Source organism: Salvelinus namaycush, chromosome 25 (assembly GCF_016432855.1).
Source record: "Salvelinus namaycush isolate Seneca chromosome 25, SaNama_1.0, whole genome shotgun sequence".
Classification (NCBI taxonomy): Eukaryota; Metazoa; Chordata; class Actinopteri; order Salmoniformes; family Salmonidae; genus Salvelinus; species Salvelinus namaycush.
The window spans coordinates 40390707-40402240 of NC_052331.1; the positions used below are offsets into that span (position 1 = coordinate 40390707).

General features: G+C 41.0%; 1 protein-coding gene across 1 annotated transcript; it reads right to left on the reverse strand.

Annotated features, from left to right (window-relative positions):
* Nucleotides 1-6621, reverse strand: LOC120019948 (collagen alpha-4(IV) chain-like). Its single transcript, XM_038963359.1, has 4 exons — nt 6491-6621; nt 3097-3139; nt 695-766; nt 1-153 (listed from the first exon to the last, which is right to left on the reverse strand). Exons 1-4 carry the CDS (start codon nt 6535-6537, stop codon nt 1-3), a joined length of 315 nt encoding a protein of 104 aa, XP_038819287.1. The 5' UTR covers nt 6538-6621.
* Nucleotides 6622-11534: the final 4913 nt, after the last annotated feature.

The window sequence follows — 11534 nt, forward strand, 5'->3', positions numbered from 1 at the left end:
TCACACCCAGACACTCACCCTTTCCCCTTTTTTTCCATCCAGCCCAGGTGGTCCCTCGAAGCCCCTCCTCCCCTTCTCTCCGTGAGGCCCTGCGGAGCCCCTGATGCCATCTGGGCCCTGTGGCCCCTGCTTCCCCAGCTTCCCTGGGGCCCCCTGGAGAGGAAAAGAGAGCTCAAGTAGTAACAATGTGATTTACACAGCACACACTTCTGATCTGGATGTAGTAGTCCTCAATATCCCATTAGCCCTTTGAGCTAAAGCCTAGGCCTTAGCTATGAGAACTAACAAGTATTCAGGTCTGGAAAACAAGGATATGTATGAGCTGAAAACGTATTGAATCCCTGCTACTGCACTGAGCACAATATTACCCTTTTCCCCTTTCCACCAGGTAAATCTATCAATTCATCTGCAGCTTCTAGTCATTCCTTTACACGTCTTGTATTTACAAACAGTGTGCAGACATCACTTTCTTATCGAGTTTCTCATCAAACCTATACATTCATTTGTACCACCGTATCATACATAATAGGCTACTGTACATGTCTGAGCACTAGCTCAAAGTGGTCTCTGTATAAAACACTAGAATGTCGGACTCAGGTCTGTCTGGGAGGTTCCTTGGGCTTTGGGGTCATGGTTGCACAGTGGTGGACTGTGGGGGGTCCGGTGGAGCGAGGTGAGAATTGAAAAGTCGTACCCGGGCTCCCTTGGCGGGGAGACAGCTGCACACTGAGCAGTCTCTGCCGTCACACGTGCCCAGCGTCTCTCCCTGAAAAACACATATCACACACACACAGATCAATGAGACGTTGCCACACTGTGACAGCCATGAAGATTGACCAATGAGACGCTGCCACACTGTGACAGCCATAAAGATTGATCAATGAGGCGCTGCCACACTATGACAGCCATGAAGATTGACCAATGAGGCATTTAAGAGATCAGTTAGAGGGACAGACTAGTGATGGGCACCAACATGGATAATTCAATATGATATTGATATGAGCAAGGCATAATACGGTTTCACCTTCCTTTTAACCTACACTATTATGTATAAAGCATGCATGACTGTTCCTGCATGCACAAAACCCTCTCACAGACCTTCTCAATAGACTCTCAACTCAGCATACTGCATTGCCTGCTGATGGGGCATCAACAGTAGATGGGCTTCCCATTGTATTCAAACTTGTTGGGTAGGTTTTAGGCTCCCAGAACATTCACATCTGGCCTAATGGGCAACCAGTTGTCTGGACTTCACAGAGACATGGAAGCTAACAGAAAAGTGAACATTTACACAATTGCAATGTTGTTGATTTCAAACATTGCAAGTGGGGTAATCTGAGGTAAAAAGTGTTTCCGATATACATTTCGACATGATTTTGATATCAAATGGAAAAAATGCTACTGATATCGATATGAACTTTCCATAAATCGGTGCCCAATCCCTAGTGTGAACTGTGAAACTTTGCATGTTTTATGACAGAAGACCCTAAAGATGCAAATTGAATTTCATCGATTTGCTTTGACTACTTTCAACCATAGTGTCAAACACAAGTTGTGTGGGCTACACACGGTCGTGTTCATCAAACTAGGCCATCCTTCATAGACCCACAAGAGAGTAAAAAGTATATACCGTATGTGCTTGTGTTGTCAGTGCGTTTGAAGGTTTCTGTGTGAGAAAGGTATTTCACAGCCTGTGTGTTTTTTTTTTAATCAACTAACCGCTTTCTGTCTCCTTCTCTGTAGCTTGTGTTGAAAGCCAGTTGCACAAACACTGAGCTATGTTTTTTTTAGAGTTCCTAAATATTTGTATTTTTATGTTATTAGGCAGGAAGGGCTCCCCACTACACATTTGGCAATAAAACAAAGCTTCAATCCCTGTGTGAACTCTTAAACCAGACTCACATTTAACAGTTTAATTCATTAATGATTTTAATACCGTGGATGTGGACCAAGTCTGTAGAGGACGGGGATTTGGGTTTTGTTTACACGGAGTGCAACCATACAAATGTTGAGGGCGTAGGGGAATTCCATTCAGATTATATTGCCCTCGATCAATATTCCCCAAAACTGTCAGTACCAGGATGTTAGCTAGGGGTACAACAATAGGTAGGTAAATGTTGGATGCCAGTGAAGATCACGAGCAGCAGCTCACTGGGAACACACTGGTTGAATCAACGTTGTTTCCAAGTCATTCCAATGAAATGATGTTGAACCAACATGGAATACACGTTGCATTGACATCTGTGCCCAGTGGGCGGTGACATAAACGATAATGCAAACAACACTTACTTGTCTTAAGTACAGTAGGGGCAATATTTTCCTGTCGCAAAAACAGCTGAGCTGTGAACTAACGTACCGCAACGTTCTAAACAACGGGATTTTCGAAACTGTACGTCACGATTGCATTGCATGTGGCGTGTGTATCATGCTGTGACTAAAACAATGCAGACGAAATGTGATTTTTCCTGTGTTTTATATTTCCACACTATACTATAGTGTACAACTATATACTGTACAATTGTGAAAATTATGATAATGCCCCTTTTCGTGTAAGAGCTGTTTGATAAGACTGCCTGAAATCTCTGCCTGTTTTGGCGGAATAGTTTTGGCCTGCCTGGTGACCAGGCAGTAAATTAGTTAATTAACCAATGAGAAAGTGAGTTCCAAAACTCTCTGCAAATAAAAGCTAGTTTTCCGTTTTCCCCTTCCCACCCAGAACACTCCCAGACAGTCCTAGCAAAATTAACATAGTTTACCCTCCACTACAACCCTTGTACGGCACCATGTGGGGGGGGGGGGGTTCACAGTGTGCAATACTGAACACGGACGAGGACAGACCAAACTACTGACACACCGCATAATCACTCTGACTGAAACAGGTGGACTTGAGGTCAAGGCAGAAATTCCACAGTTGATGGATTTAAGTTTATCTTAATTCTAAACAACTACATTCCAACAGTGAAGCCAAAACAAACTCTTATGAGGTCAGCAAAGTTTAGATAAAGAGAGTAAAGCTGATGCTAGATCTGTTTCTGTGGGAAACTTCTACCATTTGAAACTGCTGTACAGAGGAGGTTAAATATTACTTCTACTTACAGCATTGACCCTCTGTTCAGAGATGTGCAGCAGGACGATCCACCTGTAATTTCACAAAGTGTTACAGTAAACCTCCATTCATCAAAATCACATGGCTGGGAGGCCTCTTAACTCATATGTTTTGTTTGGCGTCTCTGCAAGCTGGCATCCCCCCATCCAGGTGACCTGCAGCCTCAGAGAAGTGGACCACTCGGTGTGTGTGTTTAAGTTCTTTGTGTGTGTGTGTGTGTGTGTGTGTACACATGTTGCATGTGCCTCTACGCACATTTTTTGTGTGGGTTGAGATTGAGAATGGGTTGAGAATCTAAAAGTAAATGTGCACGCCAACTGTTTGTCACAAGGCATTTCATCAATTTACACTGGTGTGTCTAGTCTAGCCTATAACATGCCCCATAAACTACTTCAGACAGGAATTCTCATCCATTGCTGTTTGAGGCCTAATGCACAGATATAGGACCTTCATTTAATCATAATGTTGTTGCAGGAAATGCATCAACCCCTACAAAAATGTCCATTAATTAACATCCTACATCTGTATAGTGTTGTCAAGTGGGAAGGCACTGTCTTGGTCTGAACATGTGGGTCTGAACATGTGGGTCTGAACATGTGGGTCTGAACATGTGGGTCTGAACATGTGGGTCTGAACATGTGGGTCTGAACATGTGTGATATCATACATGTACAGCGCTGTGAAAACAACTATTTTCCCCCTTCCTGATTTCTTATTTTTGTTGCACATTTGTCACACTTAAATGTTTCAGATCATTAAAACAAATGTTAATATTACACAAAGATAACCCAAGTAAACACAAAATGCAGTTTAAGTGATGATTTTATTTATTAAGGGAAAAAATCTATCCGAGCCTTCATGGCCCTATGTGAAAAAGTAATTGCCCCCTAAACCTAATAACTGGTTGTACCACTCAGCAGCAACAACTGCAATCAAGCGTTTGACATAACTGACAATGAGTCTTTCACATCGCTGTGGAGGAATTTTGGCCCACTCTTCTTTGCAGAATTGTTATAATTATAAGTTATAGTTATAATTCAGCCACATTGGAGGATTTGCGAGCATGAACCGCCTTTTCAAGGTCACGCCACAGCATCTCAATCGGATTCAAGTCCAGACTTTGACTAGGCCACTCCAAAACCTTAATTTTTTAAAGCCATTCAGAGGTGGACTTGCTGGTGTGTTTTGGATCATTGTCCTGCTGCAGAACCCAAGTGCGCTTCAGCTTGAGGTCACGAACTGATGGCCGGACATTCTCCTTCAGGATTTTTTGGTAGAGAGCAGAATTCATGGTTCCATCAATCACAGCAAGTCGTCCAGGTCCTGAAGCAGCAAAGCAGCCCCAGACCATCACACTACCACCACCATCACTACCACCACCATCACCACCATCACTACCACCACCATCACTACCACCACCATCACTACCACCACCATTACCACCATCACTACCACCACCATATTTGACTGTTGGTATGATGTTCTTTTTCTGAAATGCTGTGTTACTTTTACGCCAGATGTAACGGGACGTACACCTTCCAAAAAGTTCAACTTTTGTCTCGTCAGTCCAAAGAATAGTTTCCCAAAAGTCTTGGGGATCATCAAGATGTTTTTTTGCCAAAAGTGAGACAAGCCTTTATGTTCTTTTTGGTCAGCAGTCGTTTTCGCCTTGGAACTCTGCCATGGATGCCATTTTTGCCCAGTCTCTTTCTTCTGGTTGAGTCATGAACACTGACCTTAACTGAGGCAAGTGAGGCCTGCAGTTCTTTAGATGTTGTTGTAGATTCTTTTGTGACCTCTTGGATGAGTCGTCGCTGCGCTCTTGGGTTAATTTGGTAGGCCGGCCACTCCTGGGAAGGTTCCTCACTGTTCCAAATTTTCTCCATTAGTGGATAATGGCTCTCACTGTGGTTCGCTGGAGTCCCAAAGCTTTAGAAATGGCTTTGTAACCCTTTCCAGACTGATAGATGTCAATTACTTTGTTTCTCATCTGTTCCTGAATTTCTTTGGATCGCTGCATGATGTCTTGCATTTTGAGATCTTTTGGCCTACTTCACTTCGTCAGACAGGTTCTATTGAAGTGATTTCTTGATTCAACAGGTCTGGCAGTAATCAGGCCTGGGTGTGGCTAGTGAAATTGAACTCAGCTTTCCAAAAAATTTGATTAACCAGTAAATTCATGATTTAACAGGGGGGGGCAATTACTTTGTCACTCACATAGGGCCATGAAGGTTCGGATAGCTTTTTTCCCTGAATAAATAAAATGATCACTTAAAAACTGCATTTTGTATTTACTTGGGTTATCTTTGTGTAATATAAAAATTTGTTTGATGATCTGAAACATTTAAGTGTGACAAATGTGCAAAAAAATAAGAAATCAGGAAGGGGGCAAATAGTTTTTCACAGCGCTGTACATGTATATGTTCAGTTGTCTATTGTTTTTGTCTATTTATAGCAAAAATAATAGCAAAAAAAGTAAAATAACATATACATAAAAAGAAGGGAAGTCACTGTCTATCTTTTGGGTTCAAATCAAATTGTATTTGTCACATGCGCCAAATACAACAGGTGTAGTAGGCCTTAGAGTGAAATACTTACTTACAAGCCCTTAACCAACAATGCAATTTTAAGAAAAATATTTTTTTTTTAAATGTTTTATATACAGATAAAAGAAACAAATAATTAAAGAGCAGCAGTAACATAACACTAGCGAGGCTATATACAAGGAGGTATCGGTACAGAGTCAATGTGCGGGAGCACCGGATAGTCGAGGTAATTGAGGTTCACTGAACGTATGCCTGAATCTGTCAAGGTGTGTGTGTTGAGCATCTTTCCCTGTGCACGTCCCTTCATATTATTGTATCCATAGGTATCAAATCCTTCCCATGTTAAAATTGGCATATGATGTCATACTTTCTAACTATTGCTGTTCCAGAACGTCAATCTAGGTTGCCAGGTCTTCTATTTTAACACGTGGATCCTACTGCTGCCACCAAGTGTTAAGATAGAAGACCACATTACTCCCAACTTCTCCACTGCAAAAAAATGCTTTCTGGTAGTAAGTGGGTGCTATGCGTCTGCTGCATGTACAGTACCGTAGCAGGGATGCTCCCATGAGCCCTTAACTATTATGGGTCAGGCACAACAGTTTGTGTCACAGTGCAAGGTTAAGCTAGCTACAACTAGCCATCTACCTCTAATAAACATCACCAAGCCAAGCCATTAGCCCTGGGAGCTAAGCTGACACGAGTCTTCAGGTCTCGCAAGGCAAGTTCACCAAACCACCTCTGGTATGATTCACCCCCTTTGATACCCTTCTCTTCTCTGTAGAAAACCCATCAATGAATATAATATATAAATTATGTGCTGAGGCAGGAGGACTCACCAGATAGGCAGAGAACAGAAGGTCACCCAGCAAGCGAAGGGACTCATTGGTCACTCCTTCAGATGACTCCACCCACTTAAGTGCTGCACCCTGTGATAGGTTAGGGTCACGTCAAACTGGTCAAGCTACTGAAGGCTACACCTGCCAAGCACATACAACATAACATACCAACTAAACATACATGTAGAGTTCACACATTTAAACGTGCAATAGTAGACCTACAGGTTTGAGCCTGGGTTGTTATAAGATGTGGTAGTGGGTCTATCAACTTTATTGAGCTGTGAATCTGCATTGACATAATGATCACAGTCTACAATGTCATTTTGAAGGCAGACTGCAGACAGCATTACATGACTAGAACCAACAAACTGAAAAAGAATAGGTAAAGACAAAAGCAAGACTGGAAATAGATTAATTTAGACAATAAACAACACTTGAAAATCTGATTGAAAATCTGACTGAAAACACTCAGCATGAAGCTATCAGTTGCACAATGAAAATGAGTCTTCAGCTATGGAAAGGTCTATAGACTTATGTTTACAGGTTGTCAAATGTTAAATTGAAGCTGTCATTACACAACTTTTCAAAATACACTTTTTCTCATTCTTAAATAGTTTACAGAACTTTACAGTTCTCATTGGCTTACTGGCTTGAAACGTCATGCACACAATCTGTTTTTAATTGAAAGGTCCACACAATGTTCTTAAAATCTTTTAGTAGGCAATATAACCTAATATTCATAGGCTACATTTCTTAAGATTGATCAAAATGTTACGTTTTTAAGTACTCACCTTATTCGTGTGTTGACTCCGTCCTCAACTCAACGATTCCTCCGCATCCACAATAGTATATGTGTGAATATTGTAGAGCGATATGCCTTGGCTCTCGCGACTCGTTATCATTGTATGATAACACCTGCTGCCGATGCAAGCGAGGCAAAGAGAGTTCTTGAAAGATGACTGGCCATCTAGAGGAGAATATCTAGGCTAGACCGCCCCCCACTTCACAACCTGGGCTGTCCAAAAACGAAACCCTGACTTGCTAACTCACTTCACTAACTACAGTGAAGCTTCTACATCTTTTAGCAACCATTTCAAAGTTTTGCTGCAGTTTGAGAGGTTCATTGTCGTTAAATCAGATCAAAGCTGAGCACAAGGGTCGTTTTGCGCCTTTGAAGACGATGACAGATGACGCTAGATGACCGACCGGGTCCTTCTATTGTCCTTCCATTGGGACAACGTTGAAAAACGGAAAACGGCTCGTTTTTCGTTTCTGAATTTGGAAATCGGAAATCGGAAATTTTTCTCATTCATCATCTCACAATTGGGCATGGAATATGGGAAAACAAATAACAACAACATCTATTACATTTTTCAATTTTCCTTTTGCATTTTGCTCATACCTGGAAGTACAGGCCCCCTCATTGAATATTCACAGGGATTAGGAAATATGTTTAGAGTCTAGGTTGGCAGCACAAATAAAGGAGGAAACTGTGTGTGTGACAGGAAGATGAAAATACTCATTTTAACTAAGATGCAGAATATATCATGAAGTTAGCATGGCAATAGGACAAACTCAACAACAACTGAACAAAGTTGTCTTGCACTAGCTGGCTAGATAGCACTGGCTGTCTACTGCTGTGTGTGTGTGTGTGTGTGTTCCGAAACTTTTTTGTACAGTTAAGGTGTTGAATCCGGATTGGAGGCCCGGTCGAGGATACCCCCCGAATTTGTTACAATATCCTTCCATGGTTGGTTTCATAGAGCCTACCCTTTAACTGCCCTTTAACTGCCCTACCCTTTAACTGCCCTTAATTGACCAATTGTTTTCTACAACTTCCATTTCCATTTAAGTCATTTAGCAGACGCTCTTATCCAGAGCGACTTACAAATTGGAAAGTTCATACATATTCATCCTGGTCCCCCCGTGGGAAATGAACCCACAACCCTGGCGTTGCAAGCGCCATGCTCTACCAACTGAGCCACACTGAGCCACACGGGACCAACTTCTGAGTCTGTTGGAGAGGATCAGCATGAACAAAGTGAGGCGTAGAATCACAGATCTACAAATAGTAATCCCTAACCAATAATAGGCATTGTGTGATTAAGATTAGAAGAACTACGCCTCCCCTGGTTTATGCGAGCCCCCAAAAAACACACACGCACAACCAGACATTGATTGATTGAACGGAGACAGCTTGTGTCAATTAAAGAAAATTTCCTAGGATTTTCTACCTACAACAAACCTAGTGGATCATGCTGGAAATACCAGTAAAAATAAAGTGCAAAAAAAAAGCAAGGCCCATATCCTGGGTCAAGTCTCAAATATGGCTGAATTGTTGTGCATGTACAGAATACCCTTGTGTTGTACACTTTTTCATCCACTAGATGGCAGTAATGTGCTACCACCTCCACTGAAAGTTGACAGATGTATGGAGTCCATTGTTTCCGCTGTTTCAAAGGGTAACGTGAGCATAAAGCCCCGTTGGTTTTTGGTTAAGAGTAAAACAACGTAAATCACCACAATCCCAGTGCTAATTTCAAAGTAGTAAATCTTACTTGTTTGTCACTGGTCGTGAAATTGAGCCATATTTATTTTTACCTATTTGCCACTTCAATACCAAAATGATTTTGCTGCTCCCACAGGATATCTTAATGATCAACGTGTACACCACTGAAAGTAGAGACTGTGTTTAAAAGCTTAATTTTGATGGGTGTTATGCTGGACCAAAGGTTCCATGGCCACGATAATTCTGAATGAGAATGTCATGGTAATTTTAGTGCCAAGTTGGACAAGAATTTGCCCCACTATGGCTCTGTCCCTGCCTACACCTACTCAGTGTAATATTCTGCTAATGGATTTAGGGATGGTTTCCCGGACATTGATTGAGCCTAGTCCTAGACTAAAAATCAAGATCAATAGAAAGTGCTTTATAGTCTAGGACTAGGCATAATCTGTATCAAGGAAACCATCCCGTTAGTGTACCACAGGTACCATTTCCTTTCATCTAGTTTAGAGGTCGACCGATTAGGATTTTTCAACGCCAGATACGATACCGATTATTGGAGGGCCAAAAAAAGCCGAAACCGATCAATCGGACGATTTTTTAAATGTATTTGTAATAATGACAATTACAACAATACTGAATGAACACTTATTTTAACTTAATATAATACATCAATAAAATAAATTTAGCCTCAAATAAATAATGGAACATGTTCAATTTGGTTTAAATAATGCAAAAACAAAGTGTTGGAGAAGAAAGTAAAAATGCAATATGTGCCATGTAAGAAAGCTAACGTTTAAGTTCCTTGCTCAGAACATGAGAACATATGAAAGCTGGTGGTTCCTTTTAACATGAGTCTTCAATATTCCCAGGTAAGAAGTTTTAGGTTGTAGTTATTATAGGAATTATAGGACTATTTCTCTCTATACGATTTGTATTTCATATACCTTTGACTATTGGATGTTCTTATAGGCACTTTAGTATTGCCACCAGAAACACCAGTCTCGATCTCAACAGTGAAGAGGCAACTCCGGGATGCTGGCCTTCTAGGCAGAGTTCCTCTGTCCAGTGTCTGTGTTCTTTTGCCCATCTTAATCTTTTCTTTTTATTGGCCAGTCTGAGATATGGCTTTTTCTTTGCAACTCTGCCTAGAAGGCCAGCATCCAGCAGTCGTGTCTTCACTGTTGACATTGAGACTGGTGTTTTTCGGGTACTATTTAATGAAGCTGCCAGTTGTGTTTTGCTGGTACTATTTGCGGGTTCTAGTGCTAGTTTGACCACCAGGGCATCTTTGAGAAGCATTTGATAGTCTTCAATAGTGGCTGTACTAGAGAATTTAAAACCTTTTTTTGTAAGAACATAGTATATGAGAAGGATTTTAAGAAATTTAGCTTAATTAATTCGATTAATATTATGGTGTTTCTATTTCAAGAAAAATGAAAAACCCTCAAGGTTTCCATTAGGATGGAACGGAAAATATGGCGCTGTACAACGTGACAGTCGGGAGTAGGCTACTCAGAGCATAACATTTCCACACCCTAATTGTATAATTGCAGTCTAACCAACACTCAAACGGAGATTCAATGAAAATACAAATCTCTTTGATTTATCAAGACCAGTCCCCATGCTTGTCTCAGAGCAGCGCAAAAAGGTGCTAAAATAGTTGACCACAGCGGGTAGGCTATAATCCTATTGCTTCTAACTTCAATGTGCTCTTTAAATAAATAAGACCTACACCCCTTTTAACAGCACATTACTCAACACTAGTGAGACTCATGTCACCTACATTAGGCCTACAGTATATCGAAAAATATTTTAATCAACGCCAATAATTACGTTGGGGTGTCCCAGTGGCAGCCGGCATCGAACCTGCATCTGTAGCAACGCATTTTGCACTGCGATGCTGTGTCTTAGACTGCTGCGCCAATCGGGAGGCCCCAATATAATAATGTACATGGTGTCCAGGTCAGGATAACCAAAACATTTATTTATTAAAGACAATCAGAAAGAATGTCCAAAGCCATGAATGAGTGAGTCACTCAGCTTTATGTAGGTGCAGGGCTATATGACTGTGCCATCAACTTGATAATATATAACGATATTTTGGAAGTTATTTCGTTGTTGTTGTTGTTTTTAAACTAAAGTGAGTGATTGTAATGTCAATAAAGGCCAAAATAATATTTGTAAAGGCCAAAACATTTATTTATGTTTTTAGAGGGGAAGAAAGGCTGGGCCAATTGTGCGTAGCCCTATGGGACTCCCAATCATGGTCAGATGTGATACATAATCACAATAATACTTATTGTTCTATTATTTGTTTTGTCTTTTCTGGTAGATTAAACTGAAATTGCAACTAATCACAGCCAGTTGTGATACAGCCAATTTAACTAAGAAATACATTTGACGATAGAATTCTCCCCCTACCCTCCTAGGCAAGTCTATTGTCCAGCTACCTGCTAATAGCCATAATGGCGCTGTACAACGTGATGGTGTGTGTTTGAAAGAGTATTTTCAACAATTAACAATTTGTTAACCTTC